Below are 23357 nucleotides of genomic sequence, written 5' to 3'. Positions count from 1 at the left end.
GAAGTTTGAAGTTTGGCAAGGATGAAAATAATCCACATAGGGATTACTTTTCTTGGATAAAACAGTTTTGGAAAAGTTTCTAGGTCAACTATAACATTAAATTGTGTAGAGCAAATAGATTGACTAGATACCCTGGCAGCGCCCAGTAACTTGCCTTTCCATTTCTCTTCCAAATCCTAGTGCCCTGCTTTACCACATTGTACAGATATCACTTTGACCCTGGGGATTTGTCAAGTAACTAGCTTTCTCAGAAAGCAGACTTGGATGTGATATGGGACCCTGCACTCTCAGTTGTACCAGTACCACCACAGTGGTTTTGACTTCCCCTTCCCCAATGTGATCTGCAGCAGATCCTCTCATGCAGCAGAGTCTGCAGTAATTGTGCTCATTTTTATGGCAATAAAAATGGCACCATTATGGCCAGCCTGTAGCACACTGTTTTTGTTTTTTTTTCAAAAGACTCAAAAGTAGGTGCCCTTGTCATCCTTCTCAAACCCTCTCAACCTTGTTACTACCAGAGGGGTGCCAGATAAGGCTTTTAGCCAGCTCCCAGGACGTCAGCCATAGAGAAAGGATGTGCTCCATGCCCTGAGGGAGGGCCAGCCACAGGCAGCAGGTGGTTCTGCTCCACCTGCCCTGGGGCTTGGGTCCACTCCTTGAGCAGCTGGGAATGGTTGCACACTATCAACAGCTTCCAGAATCAGAAAGTGAAACAAAGGCTTCTGAAATGGAGAAAATGCTTTCAGGCATGTATATAATATGCCATATAACATGGTAGTGGACTGAAATGAACAATGAATAATTAAAGCATTTTATGATGAAAAGAAGCAGAATAACAGTCCATCAGACTACTTATGGTTGGCTCTACTCTGATATATTGGAGAGTAAACACAGGAAAGAAACAGTAAATGGGCTTTCATATGGTGACACAGATTTGCTTTAGTGAAATACTGATCAAAACACCACTAAATTAAAAAGACAAACTGTGATATTTTATTTTACCAAAACATTTCTCCCAAAGAGTGTTTTAACACATTTGTGTCAGCACCTTTAATTTTCACCTTGTGTTTCAAAGATCCTAAGATGTGCTGCTGGTACAATTAATTTTTGCTGGAGGCTAGACCAATACAACGAGATACAAAAAAATTTTAAGATGCAGATTTTTTTAAGTGTGTGATTTTCTGCAGAAGTGGTGCACTAAAAAGAAATTTCAGAACAATTTTGAATCTTCTGAGATTTAGGTCCCCCTCAATGCAATGCAAATTAGGATGGATGATGATGGAGTTTACAGCTATGTTAGAATTTAACTGATTCCTGAGCGCTACTCTAAGTACATTTTAAGATATTCAATGAGCATGCTTAAAATTAATAATGCGTTTAACAGCTTTCTGAAGCAAAGATTAAATGTTCTCAAAATTTTTTTAAGGCCTAAACAAAAAATGGAAGTCCTTTTATTATTTAGTTATCTGTCTTGCACCTAAAAAAGTTGTGTGTCTCACATTTATGCTAAATTCACATAGGTAAGATTAAATGAGATTATTTTCACACAGATCATAAAACTAGAAAAGTTAAAATAAAGGAATGTAGATCCTGAACTGAGATACTAAAGAGGATTATACCATTACAGGAAAAAACGAATCTAATGACTTGGACACACAAGAAAATTATGATGATATAGCACATCATAGACATCAGTTGCTCTGTATTAATGACTTATGCGTATATCTGCCTATAAATGTGATACAAACTTCTTTTCGGAAATACAAAGTTCTTTGAACACTTTTGAAGCCTCAAGTACTTCAAAGTAAATAAAATCCTGCAAGCCTGTGCAGCACTCCTGCTTGCTTATCCTAAAATTGTTCTTTATGTTGTCTCACATATAAAAAATACCATTAAAAAATCATTAACAAAGGAAACTGAAAAGTTAACAGTTAGTATCCTTAATACTGTATTGTACACAGTCACTGTTTTTCCAGTGGCTGTCTACCTTAAGACAGCTTCTTCTAGACAACTTTCCTGAACATGCTTATGAAAACTGAAAAGTAAGTGTGTCAAACTTTGTTTAAACGACTGTCCTAGTTTCATCCAGGGCAGAGTTATTTTTTTACAGTAGCCAGGAGTGATGGTGTGTGTGTCTGTGGTCCCAGCTGCCGGGAGACTGAGCCCAGAGGATCGGACTGCTTGAGCCCAGCAGCTGTGGGCTGCTGTGTGCTCTGCTGAGAGGGCCTGGCCATCACCCAAATATTGTTGAATAACATTTTACACCACTGCCAGGGACAGAGGAAAAGGACTTTTTTTCTGATTTCTGGAAAGAAAGGCATTCCTTTTCCAGCTGGGAGAAAGTGTAGTGTGTTGTGGTATGGTGTGGTGTGGAAAAATTAGTTGGTACTGGCCATGGGCTTTCTGTGTAAATCGTTTCTGTCTAAAACCTTTTGTTATTAATATTTTTGCTGTTACTCTTTCCTTTTTTTTTTAAATCTCATTGCTGTTTCCAGTAAATTGTTCTTAAACTGCAATTTTCACCCCTTTGTGCCTCCAGTTCTCAACTCTATCCCTGGAGCAGGAAGGGGGAAGGAGAGGGGTGTGAGTGAGTAAGTGAAATCTCATTTGCGAGAGTCTCAGAGGGTACTAAATTGGGAGTGTCATTGCTAAACCATGACAATGACTTTATAGCACATCTCTTTCTCCATTAAATTTGTCTTGTCTTGTCAAATAAGGAAATTATATTGCTTCAGCATAATATGCTCCTGATTTTTTAACCAATTTATTAATTTCTTGGTCTTGATAAATTGATTTCTAAGAATGTGTTTTAGTGCATTTCATAGAATCAAAGCTAGTCTCAGCTAATAATTTTCTGGATCTCTTCTTCTTAGAAATAGGTATAATACCTTCCCATACCCACTGTTTCTTTACCTTACAAGACCTCCATAAGTTTTTGGAAAGAATCACTAATAGTCCACACACAGATTCAGCTTGTCCTTTGAACACACTACTGTGAATGTTATCAGATCATTTCCATCAAATTCACTTAGTCAAACATTGATTAGACAATTTTTTTATTGCATACCCTCTGGTAAAAATTGATTTTCTTTAATAGCTGGTCAGCTAACCATTTTGATGAAGTAAAAGAAGTCTTTTCTGTATCATCTGCTCTTTTTTCCTCCTAACCAAAATCAGAGGATGTTACTCTAATGACAATTTTTTGTTACCTTTGTACTTTGTACGATTCTGTACTTTAACCTTTCTGACATCCTGTAGGATGACTCTGCTCTTCTTTTCTACTTCCAGTCATGGCGTTTTGATTCCACATTTTTTACAATTCCTTTTCAATTTTCAGAATGTTTGAGAAAGTTGATGCTGTCATATTATTCCTTTGATTTTTTTCTGCTTTGGGAGAATTTTCTGTTCTACCTTAAGCACACTCAGTGCAAGATTTTCTGCACTTCTTTTGTCCCTCAAATTTCTTTCCAAGAATCTTTCTACTCACCAGATCTCTGAGCTCATTTAATTCTGCCCTTTCTGAAATCCATTATCCTCTTTCTACTTACAGTCCTTCCTTTTAACAGTGACTATTTTGTGACAAATAAATTTTTTAACCAATGACTCTCTTAGAGCAAATCAAATCTACTGTAACCACTTCCCTCTCATCTGTCTCAGTCTTGTGGGTGGATCCTGGCCAGCAGCTAAGCACCCACATAGTCACTGACTCACTCCCCTACCATTGTCCCCTGTCAGGATGAAGGAGAGATCAAAAGTAAAAAAGCCTCATGGACGGAGATATTTGCAGTGTAATAGGGGAAGGGGGAAGGGAAAAAAATCCAAGTGATTGCCTTTGCATTACTTTCCACCTCCCATAAGCTATCCAGGCAATCTCCAACTAACAGCTGCTTTGGAAGAAAAACTTTCCCAATTTTTGTTTCTGACTATATGAGAGAATATCCTTCTGGCCAAGTTGGGTCAGCTGTCTCAGATATATTTCTTCATAACTTCTTGCCCACACCAAGCCTATTAATTACGAAGGCAGAATAGGAAAATGAGAAAATCATGAGGCTGTGCAAACACTGTTTAGCAACAGTCAAAACATTGGTGTGTTTTAGCAACAAATTCAAAACACTTATAGGATTCTATGAAAAAAAGTTAACTCTATCCCAGTCAGACCCAGTTACAGTGTTCTGAAATAAGTAAATGTTCTCGGTGTTGCCAAAACTTTATTAGTCACTGATCTCACATAATAGATTAAGCGACACTGGGATAATAAATGTTTCTTGCTATCATACAATCATAGAATGGTTTGTGTTGGAAGGGACCATACCATAGAATGATAGAGAGGGTTGGGAGGAACCTTAAAGATCTTCTAGTTGCAACCATCACACCATAGGCAGGGATGCCATCCACCAGATAAGATTGCTCAGGACTCCATCCAGCCTGGCCCTGAATATTTACAATGGGACACCCACAACTACCCTGGGCAATCTGTTCTAGTCCCTCACTATCCTCTGAGTGTAGAGTATCTTCCTAAGATCTAATCTAAATCCCTCCTTTTTTAGTTGAAAATTATTCCTCCTTTATCCTATCACTATCTGCCCATCTGAAAAGTTGTTCTATTTTATAAGCCCCCTGTAAGTCCTTTCTTGTGCTCAGTACTCCAGATCAGGACACTGTACTCCGGGTGGGGTTTTACAAGGTCAGAGCAGAGTGAAAATTAAGATGAAGGAAGAAATGGAAGGATTCTCTTAGTTGCTCTTGAAAACCTCATGATTTTCTAGAGAAATAGTTTGCACTACATCCATGAAAGGACACAATCTAAGATATTTTTCCTTTTTAAAATTCCTTTAGAACTTTCCATAGGTCTCTCTTATCCCTATCTTTTCTGTAGAACAAGTATTTATGAGAAAGCCTTCAAAAGCTCAGAGGTAGAAATGAATATAAATGCCAGAAATCACAGAATATCTTTCAAAACCTTTTGAAGTACTGGAACAGGGACAGAGTAGACCAAGGTTACCCGGAACACCTACAGAGTTTAGCAGTTTGCAGCTGAGAGTAATGATGAAACAGGGATTCTCTTCTCCAAAAATAATATTTCTATCACTTCAGCTGAGGACAGGTATATGATAAAACTTCAAATCTCTTCTACATAGCATGGAGGCTCAGACCTAAAATGCTTCTGGTTGTCTTATTCTGAGATGCCACCCTTGAATTTCCATCTGAAGCTTTCAGACCAGACAAGGCATGAAGAAGTACTGCTCAAGTGTGTCTGATTTCACTCCTGAGGTGTTGCTCTCAGAGCCAGTCTACCAACATTTCAGCTACAGTAGAAATCAGTCCCAATTTCTTCCATGGATCTGGAGCATAAATTCTGTACTACTTTTATGAGATGTAAGGTTTATTGAGCAGAAATACCTGTGGGCATGGTAGCCCTAACAATCTGAAATGCTTCACTAAACATAATTGATTTTGAAAAAAAGTGAATGTTTCTTCAAGTTTGTAAATGCTCTATGACAAAAGGCACCTGGGAATATGAGAAAGACACTATCAGTACCCTCCTGAACAGCCAAGGAAGAAATCCAGTTTTTGTCAGAACTTGGTTCTCACCCCTGACAGAAAAATCTGTGAGAAACCAATTTTGTTGCTCTGAAATTGCTAGTTATTTTACTGATCATTGCAAATAAAAAAGTCACAAAAATGAGGCCAGAGCCAAGCAATGAATCATAAGGACTAAAATTTGAAATAACCTCAATTAAGAAAAAATAGAAATTATTGATAACAGTACTAGGACTGGGAGCATTAATAAGTACTTAGATTTCATTATAATTTTGGTAAATACTGCACACTTCAATATTTATTGGTAGATACATTTTAGGTTACCATAATCTTTCTGATAAAAATTGTATTGGAACAAGTTAAAGTGAAATTTCACTTGCCTGTAAAGTGCTGAAAGTGGCCGCTTGTTGCCAGGTTTTGGTCTGTATGGTTTTGGTTCTCCTGCCATGTTGATATCTGAAAACAAACATTTGATATCAGTAAGTCAAACATCTGGAAGTCTGCAAAGGCACCTTCAAGTCATTGAAAATGAGTAATGGGCAGCAAAAATGGACAGCATACCTAAAACACTGGTCTAGTTTTTGCCTCTTCTAAATTGATGCTGTAAAACTTTCAGAAAGATTTTTACTGTAATGCATGATGAATTTAGGCAAAATATCAGTTATGGTTAACAGAGAGAAATGACATTTTTTAAACACACAAACTTCTACTTGGTGAAGCCAATACTGTGTTTCTAATACAGAAAATTTGGATGGTAACTTAGATGGTGAAATAAACAATGATCTCAAATCAAAATCTGTTCAGGAGGACTGCAATTGTTCTGAAGAGCTCCCGTTTAGGATCTAAAGAAATGCACACTGATCTTTAACTGCTACTCTATCATCAACTCAGAAAGTATCTATTTCCCATCCCAAATGCATCACTCCTTGGAGAATGAGAAAATCTGGGTTTGCAAATGTTTTCTCTTAAGCAGGTAGTTATTCTTCTCAACAAGATTAGAAATCTTGTGAATGCTTTGAAAGTTCACTGAAATTCCACCTGTAAATTTATGCCTGAAATATAAAAGAAAGTCAACCTTACAGAGATATAAGCTTGATATAGATATATAGCTTCTATAGGGATATATGGCTTCTACAGACGTTATTTTTGTTCTCAAATTTATCTCTTCATTGGAATCATACTCAAAGACATACCAGGAGATAGATGTCTCATTATGCTAGATAGATTGCTAGAACAGTTATACATGGAGAAAGAAGCAGAGACCCTTCTGAGGAGAATACCTTCTGGAGCTTAGGAAGCTGTCTATATAAAAACAAACCTATATTAAAAAGCTCCTCCATTCTGATTAAATGTTGCAAAATCGACTTTACACTGAATCACATGGATAAAGTGAAACTTTTGTTTAGGAAACAAATTTCATGCAATTTGAGGGATGCTGCAGCTAAATCTCTTCTCAGCTTCAATAATATAAAAAAAGAAGAACAGTGAACAAAATCATCAGAATTATTTCAGTGTAAAATTGCTGTGACAGAATATCATATCCTATTAAATGTGGAATCATGTGGTGGTTTAGACTTGCAAGAAAACACATGTTTTCAGTAAAGTCTGTTTTAACCTGAAAAGTCTATTTTACCCTGAAATTGACTGTAGTGGAGGGAGATGTAGAAAGATAGGGTATAGGAGTGGGGATAAACACAGTCTAGTGTTTTAGCACTGATGCTAAAAGCTCAAACATTTTTATTTATTATTTTTGACCTCAAAAGATGCAGTAAAACCTGAGACTTATTGACTGGATATTTTTATTTTACACAAAATTAATAAAAAACTCCCAATCTGGCCTTTTTTTAGTAATCAGGATTATTGAAAATGAATGTCCCTTAGACTTCTTTTTGACAGAAAATATTTTGCCAATAGAAATTTCAAACTTCAAATATTTAAAAGAATTTAAAAAATTTTACACTTATTTTTGATATTTTGAGCTCAGTCAACATGTATTTAAAATTATACAAGGACCTGATATAAAATGCTTTTATGTAGAACTATAGAAACTATATAATATAAAATACTTAAGTAAAATTTTCCTTATACACAGTATTTTGGTATTAAATCTGACTTCAGTTTCTTCTGTAGGAGCTGTATTACTATTAAATCATAATTTTTCATAAAATGGTAATTTTCTTGTTTCATCTACCCCTCTGAAATTGGAGAAATATTTGTGGACAGTTTTCATGCCTCCTTGAAATGCTTTCCTTCCCTTAATTTTAGCAAGTCCTTTATTAAATATATTTTTGTCTTCCATTTTTTTATAAGTTCAGCTATGATGCCCTTGTTTTAAGATATATAAATTCTAATATGTTGAATCAACAGAGTAAATACCAAGCATTTTGGAAAGCCACTGAGGAATTTTGATAGCTCTGTTGCATTTCCATTGGCTGCTGGAAACAACAAAATTGGAACAAAATTTCTATCCTGTGACTTTTGCAATAATTGGACCTTTTCATACTAATTTTATATGTCATTTTAAGGTCATTGACTGTGTTGGCTTTCACCATCTCCTACTAAAATTTGGACAGATTTTAAGGAAAAAAAAGTAGAATTATAATCTGCTCTTGGGAAATATCTGAGGCTTCCTTATCTTCTTCGCAATAATCTTCACATATTTTTTGTCTGTCTGCTACTCTTTCAGAGTTACATCTTAAATGTTCTTCTCCTTAAACCCTTATTTACAGTTTTTAAAAACTTTTTCATATTCTCCTGGGACAGATCAATACTATCTTGATGACTATTCTTATAGACCTACATTTCCAGCTCTACAAAACCCACTTTTAAAAAAGCTGAGTAGTGTAGAAGGCGAAGGGCTGTTAGTTATGTGGTCTCTTTATTTCCATCAAAAATGTCAGAGAGGTGACACTGTAAGAGGCACAGTGGCAAAGCTGTTCAGAATCAGTTAAGATTCTCTCACATTTAAATAAATCTCCAAACAGTGAACTACTTTATACAGATAGTAATAGCCCAAAATTCTCTTTAGCACAGGAAATAATTCTTAGAAGAGCTGGGCACATGGGGCTTTTCTGTTAATATGAAAGTGATTGAAAAGCTCTGCAACTCCCTAAGCACTTTGTAGCAAGTTAAGAATGGATGTAGGAAATGCTTTGAAAAGTTAGAAAAGATTTTCACCCCATTATTTTTTCAGCACTATCTCTTCCAGCCTCAATTTTCTAACTAAGATTAGAAGTGAACTTGTCAACATTTCACAAGATAGATTATTTCTATCCCAACTGGAAATCTTGTGAGATAGGCTGTTCTCTCCCTTCATCCATCATTGGTTTCACAGTAGACATTTACATCTACTAGATCATAAACTCTGTGTCAAATAAATTTGCTGTCAGCAGCACAGAGATTTACCTGTGCTAATGATTCCACCCCAAGGAATGCAGAAACATATCATTCCTTAAGCTGTCAAATTAGCTACTACACTTGTACATGAATATGTACCAGACAACTTCCTTCACAAGGGACACAGATATTCACATTTCTTCTGGAGAGGCATAGATTTGATTAATTGGCACTTAATGGATATAGAAATGGCTCATGGTCACACTCAAAAATGTATTAAATAGGTAGATTTTCTACTGAAGACCACTGATGATCCCCATTCCTTGGGGATCCATATTGGGACCGGTGCATTTTAACATCTTTCTAGGCAACACAGACAGTGGCATTGAGTGTACCCTCAGCATCTGGGTGCACCCTCAGTTTGCCAATGACACCAAGCTGTGTGGAGACTGGAGGCACTGGATGCTAATGACATCTAGAGGGACCTTAATAGGCATGAGAAGTGGACCCTTTTAAACCCTATGAAGTTCAACAAGGCCAAGTTCAAGGTCCTGAACCTGGCTCTGGGCAATCCCAAGCACTAACACAGGCTGGGTAGAGAATAGATTGAGAACAGGATTAGGGGGTGAAGATGAGAAGCTTGATGTGACCTGGTAATGTGTGCTTGCAGTCCAGAAAGCTAACTGTAACCTGGGCTTCACCAAAAGCAGTGTGGCCAGCAGGGCAAGGGAGGGGATTCTGCCTCTCTGCTCTGCTCTCAAAGCACTGTGTCCAGCTCTGGGGCTCCCAGAGTAAGGATGTGGCCCTTTTTAAGCAAGTCTAGGGAAGGGCCATCAAGATGATCAGAGCGATGGAGAACCACCCCTATGAAGACAGGCTGAGAGAGCTGGGGTTGTTGGGCCTGGAGAAGAGAGGGCACAGGCACCTCTCCTATATGGGAATGGAGCAGCCCAGGAACATTATTTACTCAGCTTTTATACTAGAAATGATCACTTAGATATCAATACCAAGATAAATTCATCACTGAAATTCAAAATACTATGGAAACACTACAAATATAAAAATGAATATGCAGAAAACAACACATTGTAATGCAGCATCCTGGTCTTATGTGCTTTCAGAATCAAATGAAATTATATTCTTTATCAAAAGAAATTAAATTTTAGTTCTATACTTTCCAGTTATCATGGCAGAGCTTAGTCAAAGAATGAGATTTAGATTTCATTCAAGGTTGTGTGTCATCAGCAGAATAGATCTGATTTTGAGCATATTTTTATTTGTAATTGTACTAAAAATGCCTGGTGATTAATGACAAAACATAAAAATAATTGAAAAAAGAGCATGATTACCATTTAGAAGGCCACTCATTGTATTGAGAGGCTACATAAAATTGTCTGAAAAAACAACACAGCATGATCTACATTTCTCCTATTACCATTTCCTACCATTGACAGCCTATCTCCTCCAGACATGAACATCCCACTTTTGGAGAAGCAGTATCTGCTAGTCCTTGTGCTTTTCCCCCAGATTCCCTAGAAAAGTAATCTGAGAATCTGGTCCTGAAGACAACAGCTGACTTGGCTGTAGAAAACAGGCTGTACAAAACAGGCTTTGCAAGTGCAAGCAATGATACCTAAAGAGTATTCATACCCTAGGAGTATTTCAGTATTTCTTGGTATCCTTACCCTTCAGGTTATTTAAGTGTTATTTAAAAGAAAAAACAAAACCAAAACAATTTTGTTTCACAAAAACAAATGCCATAAAGAGGAAGCTTCAACAGGCACTAACTCAATTAATGAAAACAGGGATTTTGAGGCTTTCTGCTGACAATCCAGAGCCCATGTCTCAGGCTATATCTAACCTACAAAATTAAATGGAGCCCTTTCAAGGCACTAGTACTCTTTAATCTGTTGTGTTAAATTGTTTATTTCCATTACTTTTATCCACAGTTTACAAGTACTGTCCTATGCAATTTCCAGATATAGGTAGAGAATGGACATGACCTAGAAATTACTGCAGGAATTTCGCCCCATGAAAGGGAACAGATCCACATATCTATAATTAGTACCTATAATTCAATATTAAGTATGTGACTTCTGAGTGTGGGCTCCATGTCAGAAAGATTGGAAACCAAAACCTGGAGCCAAGAGAACTCCAAGTACCTTTAGAGCTCAAAAGATGATTTTCTAAGACATGTTTCATCAGGTGTTCTTCCACATATTCTTGTGAATGGTTACAGAAATGGAGACATTCCTTGAACAATTCTACACTTATTTTACTTAAATTTTTGATTTAAAAAAATGTATCATTGTGTATTTCCAGATAAGTTGGAAATAGACCAATATTTAATGGAAGAGATGGTAATTTAAATTAGGATATAAGAAGGAATTCACAGAGTGAATGTACAATCTATATACAGAGTTGATAGAAGGAGACCAGGATGCAATTTCCCCTCTTTCAGATGACAAAACGTATTTGGGATAGAAGAGAAAGACCAAGAGGTTGATGCAATTTAGAGAAAGCTTGTAGCCATACAGTTTATAGCATAACTGTACACCAGAAAAGCCAAGGCTAATCTTTCTTTTATACTCCTCCATCTACTAGTCTTATAAATTTCCCTGCTGCCTGCTAAAGAAATTTTAAAGAAGTCATATGACATTTTTATATCATAAACTTACTTTCTTCTTTATATGTTCCATTGATTACATGTAATCTCCTCCCTTTCCCCCATCTCCAACATGTGAAAAAAGCAGAGAGAAAAAGACAGCTCTCTGTTCTCTTTCATTATGTGCTCAAATTGTACAGCTGTAAAGACGAAACTTTCCAGAAAATTGAACACAAACTCAAATTGATTCTCAAGGCTAGTAAAATATTAAAGGGAGCCCAGGGTCACAGCTTTTCCTTTTCCATAATGGTATTAAAAGTTCTTGTGGGACTCTCAGTATTTGGATTTTCTCTTAGCATTGAAATAATTGGAAGCCTTTTTTTGTACACAGATGACAGCTATTGTTAATGCTTCATACAGAAAGAGCTGCTTGTTGAATAGTATATGAAATTGCTTTGTTAAACCATTTCTCCTTTCATTAAATACTGCTAAAATGAAATGAGGCTATAGGATTATATAAGCTATCATTCTTAAAACCATTCAGTAGCAAAAGTGTCAGGAGTTGTCTTGCAGGAAATTTTTTGTGTTCCCCAGGGAATTGGGTTGGTGTGAGGACAGGCGACAGCTAAAAGGGGAAATCCTGTCCTGTTTGTATGCCTATCATGCATCATTCCTTCAGGGCCCTGGAGACAGCAGTCTCAGCTCCAGAATGGATGCCAATGTACTTCACAGCTGAGGGGGAGCATTGGTCTGCCTTGGTTTTTGTCTGTTTGCTGCCATCCCTGCACCTCCCACCCCAAGTAACACCACAACCTGGGCCAAACTTCCTGACCCTGTTGGTTGTGCCATCAGCAGTGATCCATGTCCATACCTAGGGAGAGGCATCACTTCTGCCAGGAGAAGGGGAGAATACTTATTCTTGCTCTCAGACTGACTTTAATCACTCCACTGTGATTAAAGAATCTGTGGCCTAAAAACTGCTTCTCTTCTGGTGCTTGAATCTCTGCAGAGGAATTACTGTGATGTGGCAGGAGTCCCCCTGGGGTACTGGGCTGCAGGGGAGTGAATTCTCACCATTCTCACCACAGAGAATATGGCATGCCTTGTGAAAGGATTCCTATGGGAAGGAGAACAGCCCTGTTCCTGGCAATCCTACTCACTCCTTCTCCTCAGCACAGGGCTTGTGCATTCCTCTGGAGGAAGTTCGACAATTGCAGATGCAAGAGAATCAGATTCAGCTTCAAAGGAACTATGTGGCTGTGGTCATAGCCACTTATCTGCAGCTCTGTAAGAGTTCTGGGAGTTCGGGTGTTTGCTGTAGAAACACAGCCTGGTTTGCGCCATGGCAGCCATGAAGCTGACTGTCACACGTTTCACCCCACCAGAGCTAAATTGTAAATGCAGGCAGGTATAGTCTTTGTGTAAGAAATCCTTTTAATTTAATCAGAATTGCAGCTTCTGTTTCTCACCAAAAGAACAAGATTTCTACTAGGTACTTGCTTAACATGTGGACTAGTAAATTATGCACATGCAGAAAATTAATGTTGCCATGAGGGTAAAAGAAAGCAACAGAAAAGTACACCAGGAACTTTCTGCTATCTTCAGGAAAAAAGAAACAGTTTTTATGTAAGCCTAGCCAGCAAGAAGATGAACCAACAAAAAGAGTTCAAGCAAGGAGTCTCATATGATTGCAAACCTTGTTTGCACTTCTACCTTCTCGCTGTTGTTAATGGGAAACAGAACTGGTCCTTGATTTACAGCTTTTTTTTCTTTTTCAAGACAGTGAGGAGTGCAAGAATTACCTTTGCTTTCTCTTGATCACAGTAAAGATGCTGTTTACAAATAAAATATAGAGCATCTGTCTTTCAGATCAAGTGCAATCATTACAAGGCAGCAGGCAACAAACTCTCTGCTCTTCTCTGATAACAAAAGATAGTTATTACCATGAGACTCAGACAAAGCTTCGTGTTGACTGGATGTCTGAGTTTCTCAGCACTGCAATTAGCCCCAAGCAGAAACATTAAACAGTGTTGTGGGGATAGAGTATGGAAGTCCCTCATCTACTTCTTTCAGATTTCAATATGATTTATTCTAGGGAACATGCCCTGAATCTTGGTAATTTTCAACTTTTCCTCAGACTACATTTTTTCTCTCTCTCTTCTAATACTTGGCTACATTCTCTGCCCCATGGCCATTCATCTGACTCTCTTACTGATGTTAACTTCATGCTCCTAGCAATAGTTTTTCATGACAATTGAAATCTGTAGTGTACAAAAGAGTTCAAAATCCCCATTGCCCCAGTCCTTTGTCTTACTCACTATTTCTCCTGCAGATGGTCAACTTTATTAACTCAAACATGAGGAATTTCTTTTTTTCTAAAATAGCAATCACAATAACAACATTTTGCAAAAAATTACCAACATTATCTGCATTTGTTAATCATATTTCTTATAATCTTCTCGTAATCTTCTCATTTTCTCATAATCTTGCAAAGTGAATGTAGCCAAGGCTCTCTGGGCATCACAGGCAGAGTGGCTTCCAGAGAGATACTTTGCAATGCACATGTCATTCTGCATGCTGCAGCCTGGGACCTTTCCTGGATTGGGCAGGAGGTTTCAGCAACCCCAGGGTCAGGGAGCCGAGGCAGTAGGTGATGGTTTGGGGCAGAAAACATTGATGGACACCTTCAAAGTGCTGTTAGGTATGAGGGCAGTGTGTCTCTCTGAATGCTGGCTGGGATCGGGATTACAGTCATCACTGAGGGGTCGGTATGTTCAGCACCCTGAACTTTGCTGTCAAAACCTTCAAGCTGCAGTATGACCTTGAAGGTATTGCCACAGACTAGAGGCTTTCATCCAGGCTCACAACAGATTAGAGAGGAATCATGCTGTGGATTTCACTGAATCATGAACAATGGTGTTCACTGATCAGGGAAGCTGGTGGGAGTGACAGAAATGGTCCTCTGCAGCCCCAAATGAACTTTCAACACTTTCCAATAATATTTCTCTCCAAAATGTCTAGTTTTACCCTCATTCTCTGACCTGAAATCTTTCTCTAAACTTCACCATTCTTGGCTTCTCAGATGATCTAAGATGCAGACTTTCCTGTTGGTCCCACATCACTTGAAAAAACCCATTGACCCAAAACAATTACTCTCAACTAATTTCAGCTGTTCAATTCTCCTTTCCACATATTCTCTTTCTGCTCATGATTCTCAGGTTTTATGGATTTAGAGATCTATAGATGAGGATCTTTTCAAACTCCAAGTTTACTTTGGAATTGCACAGCATGTCTTCTAGCATTTTCTTTCCAGTGTCAGCTTTATGAAAACTTGTGGCCCATATTATAGACTCATAGAATTATATGATAATGTATGTTGGAAGGGAGCTTTAAACATCAAGTTGTACAACTCTCCTGCCATGGGAAGGGACATCTTTCACTAGATCAGGTTGCTCAAAATCTTGTCCAAACTAGCCTTGAATACTTCCAGGATTGGGACATCCACAGCCTTGCTGGGCAACCTGTGCAGTGCTTTCCCACTATCATTGAGAAAAATTCCTTATATCCAATATATCACATAGTACAGTCCTGAAAGATTTTGTCTTTGTAACACAAACATTCTAAATCATATGATGGAATTAGCTCATACCTTATAATGGAAAAACTATAAATATTACCTTAATGCTATTATAGTTTTAGTATTATACAATTTTATATATATATAAATATATAAAATAGGTTTTGTATTATAAAATAATATAGCAGTAATATAAAGAAGATAAAGTGGAGATAATTGCATTGGAATTTGGCACATGGAATGAAATTTTATTGTGGAGGTGATATGCAGAATTAACTCTGCCAAATCCAAAATTTCCTTAACAGCAATGCTTAGGTTCTAACCATGTTCTAGCTCTCTTTCATTAGCAGCTTTTGAAGTTCCTTAGTGGACTCCATTCAGTGGCCAGACAGCAAAAACATAGAGGACTATTGCAAAAGCAAAGCATTTAAAAATTGCAAATATCAAAAATCTTCAAAATTAATGATATACACTGTTGTTTTATTTCTATCTCTGTGGCATTCTTTCAAGGAAAATGTAAGAGTTGATAGGAATAGAGGAAATGCTATATCTTGTCAGACTGATAGTTGATATACTGTAATTTTCTGCCTTCAGCAGCCCCAGACACTTTGGAAGACACAAGAATGACGAACTAGGTAGAAATAAGATTATTTTCCCTCCATTCTCTTATCATCTCAGCATGACTCTCCTCCTGAAATGCATAGCAGGTTGGGATTGCTTTAAGTCCTAAAGCATGATGTTTTATCTTTCTTCCCTCACTGATTTTGTCAGTACCTAACTGTTATGAGCTGGAACCAGAAATCATGACAATTTCAAATAGTCTTACTGAGTATGTAAATGTCCTAGCACTCTGTTCTTGCTGGTATATCATATTGGTGCATTTTTTAATGAAAAAATGTTTCTTGACAAAAAGTGAGCTTTGTTTTGGCTTTATAATTCCCCTACTCTTCACTGCCTCAAATCCTTTTTCAAACACTATTTCACTCATCATTAATAACAAAAATCATAAAAGTCATGTCAGAAACCCATTCTTGAAACATACAACATCATGTTTCTCCATGCAATTTATTGGATGTATATCTGATGTTTACTTTTGTATTTCTACATTTGGGTTTGCATGTAAATATACTTTACATGTGGCTTCAGAGGTTCTCTCACAAATGGTTTAATGTACTACGTATTATCAATGACATGAATTTGCATATATAAAGAATCAATAACAGGAAAAAATCTAATAGCTTACTAAAAATGCTATTATGAAATAAAATAATTATTTTGAACCTCATTAAATCAAGTCTCAATATCAAAAGTATTACCAAAAGTACCACATGAAATATTTCAGTTGAATTTCAAAGAAGAAAAAGTATAATTGCCATGCACATTAGTACACAGTGCTAGTGGAGCTCTCACTGAACATTCACTACCTTTTATGTTAATTGGGTTTGTGTTCTTCTATGCTTCCTAGTAACATTTTCTAAGCCAGCTTTGCCATAAAACTGTCTATTTTTATTACCCACAAAGCAAATATGTAATTTGGCTCAGAAATCATAGGAACCAAGAACTCCCTCCCTCTGAGTTAATTCTTCTCCCCAGAAATCTGTGGGACCATAAGACTTCCAATTTCTTTTTCAGAACGTGATTATTTTGAGCAAGCTGCACATAAACACGCATCACAAATGTTTGTAAAAAGGCTTTGGAAACTAATCTTTACTGCCCTTGGGATAAGAAATACATAAAGCTAGACAAGATAGCGAACACCAGTTGGACATTTGCTCCCTCAAAGGCATTTTGGATTTATATCAGCTTCCTGTAAGCAGTTCAGAATCCTTGTATTTGCTTTGGGTCTCATTGGAAGCTATAGCATTTTTTCTGCAACTTAGTCATGAAGTTAACAAGGCACAACCCTCACCCCCAATCAAATTTTCAGCCACTTTGCAAATCCCTACCCAAAGCTCTTGCATTTTCCTTTTCCTTTATATATTTGCATGTGTATACTTGTGTGTGAAAACATTTGCAATAGAAGCATGTATTTTTTCACCTGGAAAATTTTTTGTCAAGTTTTGCATATCACCTTTACTACACAGTTTCTGAAAATCGAACATTACATAGGAACACTAAGGACTATTGAATGCCTGAATCCAGCATTAAATTATTGTATTGAAGTGGATGCTGGAACTAATTGCTTTTAAATAGAAAACAAAACATGCCTTAGTCTCAGAAATACCAAATCTGAAATTCTTATCTAGCATTATTGCTAAAGGAAGGTGCAAGAGTCTGTCTTAAATCTCAACACTCTCAGCTTTTAGATGGTTAGATTATTTGTTTCTTCTTGCTTTTCCCTACTGTGTGCAAGAAGAAATTCTAGTGGCTGTTCAAATGAAACAGCTCTCTAAGATCACCTGGAAACATTAATCTTCTGGACATTGCATAAACCACTAATCTCATGCTTGTCATTAAAATGAGTTAGGGAGTACAAGGAGAGATGAAAGATGCAGGCAGATTTTTAAAGCTTTTTCATTGCTATTTTAATTTATTTTAAGAATAAATAAGATCCCTAAATCTTACATTGCAACAAACAGAATGGCCAGAGGAGAACAATGGGCTGAATGATCCCTCTGAATAAAAATGAATGTGATTCAACACAATGCTTCAGCATACTGTCTACTAAATCTCTTGCTTCCTTGTGTTTAACTCTTTCTAGGACACTCAGGACACTGCTGTTAACAACATGGGTGGGTTTCTTTGTTTTTGTTTTTGTTTTTACTTTCAAGCAAAGCCAAAGATACAACTAAACCTTTAAAAAGATATATGCTGGTCTGATACATATTGACCCAACAGACCCAGCAGCCTGCAACCAGCTGTGCTAACCTATGCTCTGCTGTAATCTCAACCTTACAACTTTTTCTTCATTCTTTGTTTCGTTTTATGCCATACACTAGAGTGCTGAGTCACCATCATAGAAGCTCCAGGTTCAAGGGAAAATTAACCCTTTAATGACAATTAAGCATTTTTTGATTCAAATTATGCTCATTATTTTGGTTTTATTTCTCAAAAGCCTTTGTTCCCTGAGCACTTTAAAGAGTTCAAAAGGCTGAGCTAATTAAAAAAAAAAAAAAAAAAGAATCACAACATGGAAATGCTTCTTAGCTTCAGCTCATAGAAGAGGATTGGGCCAAGATCAGTTACCCATCAGATACCCAAGTATCAGTTACCCACCAGAAACCTAGTGCTCACTTCAAGGTATCCCCAGGTTCTGATGTGTGAGGGAGTCTATTTGGAGTCTATTAATGTTTTCCTACAGTTTCTCATTTAAGTTGGTCTTGAAATAGAGTCTGTTCTAACTCTGTTTGCAGTAAGTAACAGAGAAAGGTCCATATTTGCTTTACATACATTCAAATAATTAGTTCAATATTTGACATCTCTTTTAAATTAAAACAGTACTCAAATTTACTTCATTTAAGAGATGAAGTCCTCAAATCCTGTTCAGATATTGAAAGTAAATCCCTCATTCCAAGATGTGTAAAATAAACATGCCAACAGAATAATTACTATCTAGCTGTACTTTCTAAACTAAAATCTCTGTGTTTTGTTTCTCTGATACATGCACAGTTTGGGGAGGTGAGTGATACTGCTGGGTCATGAAGATCTATCCCCAAAGGAAGACAAAACCCATTTGCAGATAACAGTGGCTCAGTTTTAGGTTCAGCAGGTTTTTCAAGATGTGCTACCCCTGGTGACACATGCTCACAGGGACGGTCATGACGGATGGTGCACAGCATATTTTTGTCTGCTAGGACGCCAAGCAAAAGTGAAATGGTATTGCTGCCATGTCAGAACAACGAGTGAGGGCAGGTGTGGCAGGGATTAGTGCTGTCACTGACACAGGCTTCAGCTGTCACACTGGGGTGCAGCCTGTTGCAGAGTAGGTGGGGAACAGGATGGCAAGTGAAATAAGAGCATCCTATTAAGAATACAAATATTCCACTCGGGTCTGATAATGTTCATAAACTGGGTACATCCTGCTTTACTTCTGCCTTTCTCCATACCTCTGGGTGCTTCTCAGGCAGCTCACATACAAGTCTGTGAAAAAATCTCTGGCATGTGTGACAGAGTATCACAGCAGCGTGGATGCAGAAATTATCTAGCCCGGCACAGGCATCCCTTAGGACTCTGAGGATGAAACTGAGGTCTTGATTTTCACAGAACAGTGTAACAAAGTTTTATGGTGCGTGCATGCAATCTTGCATTTGCAAATACCTGAATGTATTTTTCATGCATTATCAAGAGAGCTAACTACTAGAGCATTTGCATATGGAAAGCCTCCCATTTATGCAGACTACCAGGTTCCAAGTTTCTCTAATCAAAGAAAGGTTCTAGCTATCACAAAGAATTAAATTTTATTTAATTCTTTTTAAAATGAATGAAAAATGAAATCAGTGTAAAAATGAAATCAGTGTACAAAAAGCAGAAGACACTGAGAAAGCTACAATTTTGGAGGCACAAATATGCTTAATATACCAATATAGCTTAAATATTAATATTTTAAATTTTATATCTGCATTTGGGAAAATGTTGCAGTTTTACAGAATGCAGTCTCTACAGAATAGTGTGGCAGATTTTACTAGTGTTTGCTTTTGCTGGTCTACTAAAAGTATGAACCTCTATTCAGATATAGGATGATATTGGGAGAGAGGTGAATCACAAATCTTTTGTTCATGTAGTCACTTCTGCAGTTCAGTCACTGACAACACAGCAATGAAAGGCATCCATTCAAAGGTCAGATACAATTTTCATTTACATATCTTAGAAAATACACCTCAGCAAACAATTTTTAAAGTTTAATATTAGTTAAATATACAGTAATTTTTATAAAATAATAAAATATTTTATTATACTTTTTACTACATATATATATATATGTTTGCTTACTCAATAAATTAATTCACTGTTTCATAAAAAAAAAGACCCCCACACATGATACTTTCAGTGTAAAATCCCTGTACTATCAACAGATGTAGGAAGTAAAAGATCCACCATTCTGTCAAACATAAAATGGAGAAGACATAGCCCTACTAAGTAGTAGGTAGCATAGCCCAAAGACTGAGTTTTGGAAAAAAATTCTTTCAGTCATTAATCTGAGTATCAATTTACATGGTAGTATTAAAAAAAATCCCAACATAATGACAAATAACAAAACAGGACTACAGAACAACTTCTATTAGGCAGAGTGCAGTTTTTATTTACTTTTAAAATTCATCTCTTTCTCCCCTTCTTTCTCCTACAGACATACCTGCAAATGTCAGCACCCTTTATTTCCTTTTTATTCCCAAGAACAGGACTCATTGTATGCAATCACTCCTGAAAAATCGGTCTTTTTTCTTAGTGAGCTACATAAAAGCCAAGCTGTCATGAAGGCAATCCATATTGTGGAGACTGAACCAGTTTGACAGGTTTCCCAGGAAATAGCTGTATCAACGACTGCAAGAAACAAGGTCATATTGGGCCATGAGATTATATATTTATTGTGGCACCTTGAAGCACATGGTGCCTCCTTGTGATGCTTGGGACTCCCCCTTTTGTACCCCACAGCCCCTCTGTCATGCAGACACTGGAACCACATGGATCCCTGGCAGCCCCATCCAGGAGTCACCCATCCCTTGGGCTCACAGATGCTGCCATGGCTGGTGTCTGCTTTACCCAGCAGAAACACGTGTTGGCACAGTGGCAGTGAAGCACCGGGGAAGTGTCCACAAAGCCAGGAACATTTCACACAGGTGTTTCCAATGCTAATTGAAATATTGACTTATTGACACTGTCACTGCATGGCAGGGTTCAGCAGAAAACCCAGCAAATCAACAACAGCAGCAGCTTCCTTTTACTGACATGGCCATACCTGAGTTACAGTCCAAAACCAAGAGATGAAACAATAAGCTGGTTTAAAATATAACACCAGAGCTATCTCTCTACAGCTAGGTTGTAGCTTTGTCAAAACTAAAAATACTTTTAGCAGTGCAATAGTTTCCATTTGTCCCAATGGCTTCACCTGTTGAGCAATGAAAGACAAAGGCGTATTATTTAATTTTTCAGCTATGCATGTTTCTATACTGATTATTCCAAAAGACAAATTGCCAAGATATTAAAAACTAATCAGACCCTCAACAAAGCCCCCCCACCATTCCATCTTTTCCTGTATTCTCTCCTATATGGCACAACATAAAACTGAAAAAAAAAATTGGCAAAAAATTGAATATTACAAATAAAATTGATTCCTGTGCCCATTGCTGTATGATAACACAGATATAATTAACAACAGTTTGTGAAAGACTCAAGGTGCCTTTTGTCTCTGGGGTGTATCTGCAGTGAGCTTGTGCTGAATAATCGAATTCTGGGTAAGGAACACAGATGACTAACCAAAGGTGCTGCATTAGTGCAACTTGCAGTCCACAGCTGGAGTAAAAAGCACATACACAGAGTTGCTCCTGCTGTCCATTTCTGAACCTCATGGCACTACCCTTCAGATTTCTTGGATATGTGAAAGGCATCATATGGCTTTATTCCTACAAAAATGACCAAGCACTTGACTGTATTCACATATTTTGTGCTTTTGGGTTTAGGTTCTCTCACAGAAATTGAGGGAAAGAGACCAGCTTTTCTTTCTTCAACTAACTCCAGTGAGATGAAATGGATTATTGCTGCTATTTGGATGTGATTTTAATTACAATTGAACAAATAATATATTTTGGGAAAAAATTCAAATCTGTAAACACTTTAGAAAGAAAATGGCCATTGGGATAAGGGCTTTAATAATTAACTTTGAAGAGTTTCTCTTTTTACACAGTTTCTTTAAACTTGTCATATAGATAGAATTTCTTGAAACTGCATTTTGCACTTTCTGCCATTTTAACTAGGACATAAAGTAAGGACTTGTTAACTTTTGTAAATGTACTGGAGAAAAAGCTCACTGCAGTTCAGGAATCTCAACCTATGACATACATATAAGTCTTCCTGACATTTTGAAAAAGATTAGAAACAAGATAATAAACTGAAGGCCTTGTGAACAGGTGATTAAAAAGGAAAAGTAGGGAACCACTAGCTTACTCTTTCTAATCATGAGCCTGTTGCTGACAGCAGTTATTTTCCTCATCTTAACACCATTAAATTCCTTCCTGAACATGCTTATACTTCATCTGTAACCTTAGATAATAATTGTAAGCATGGTGACCAAAGAAAAAGACAGAGTCTTCCCAAACGGCACCCTGAAAGCAATAAAAAAAACAAATTATAGGTGTGCATTTGAGAAATTACAGATATTAAAACTGTAAAAGCTGAAGAGAAAATCCATTTGGCATAGGAAATGTGGGCAGTGGAGCATGTCATTTAGTTATACTAGAAACAGAATTAGTTCAAAAGAAGAGAACTGGTACTTCATTTATTCCTAATATCTAAAATGCTTGTACCTGTGAAATTGAAATTTAGCTAAGAGAGTTTTGCTGTTCCTTGCTTTTATCAAGCTTAGGGATTTATTCTTGTGTTAGTACTTCTGCTTAAAGGAACAGTAATCAACTAAAGGATGACTATGTGTAAGGCTGTAAAACTGACATGCTTTAACTACCAAGAAACAGGGAAAACACCCAGAATTCTGACAATGATCTAAAGGGTATGATGGTGGTGGGAAAGGACAGAGACAGTCAAGAGAAAGAGGCATTTCAAATGCAAGCTAATCTACTGTATTGTACACACAAGTTAATAAATATGACAAAAATTGCCTTGTTGTATATGGTCTAAAGTATCATGTTTCATGAACATAAAAATATCCTTTATGTGCTTTTTATATCTTTGGTCCTAGCAAATAAACAAATTTGTGAGTACTGTGCTAAATCAGAAAGAAAGAGTAATTGTACCCATACACTCCAATGATTACCTCTTTCTGCCATCTCAGCAGCAAAGTGGTGTATTAAGAAGAAAGAAAAATAAAACAAGTTATCATTTATGCTCTATAAACCCCATAAAGGTAAACAAGAAGGAGCTGTTAGTGATCACAGATAATGAGAAGTCCAGCAGGAACAAAGACAGGAATAAAATAGAAATATTTTTATTATTGAGCTGTATCCAACTGCTCTAGTAAAGGAGCTATGAATAGCCAACCTAAAGTCATGCTGTGATAAATTGCCTCAGCAACATAAATACACAAAAAAGTTTTAATTTGTCAAGTGTTAAAGCATGGATTTTGCAGCTTAGTGATCAGTAATACACTGCATTTGACTTGTGTCACTTTTTTCTAAACATTGCCTTTTCACA

General features: G+C 37.0%; 1 protein-coding gene across 6 annotated transcripts in view; it reads right to left on the bottom strand.

The window, feature by feature from the left end:
• Window positions 1-23357, bottom strand: part of RALYL (RALY RNA binding protein like) — a 370851-nt gene that overhangs the window by 68657 nt on the left and 278837 nt on the right. For all 6 annotated transcript variants that reach the window (XM_066564255.1, XM_066564263.1, XM_066564295.1 and 3 more), the window contains one exon: window positions 5922-5997. In XM_066564255.1, the coding sequence (XP_066420352.1) occupies window positions 5922-5997 (76 nt within the window). The remainder of the gene's footprint in view (window positions 1-5921; window positions 5998-23357) is intronic.

This window comes from Molothrus aeneus, chromosome 1 (assembly GCF_037042795.1).
Source record: "Molothrus aeneus isolate 106 chromosome 1, BPBGC_Maene_1.0, whole genome shotgun sequence".
Taxonomy (NCBI): domain Eukaryota; kingdom Metazoa; phylum Chordata; class Aves; order Passeriformes; family Icteridae; genus Molothrus; species Molothrus aeneus.
The sequence above is the reverse complement of the archived record's forward strand: the minus strand, read 5'-3'. Positions and strand labels throughout refer to the sequence as shown.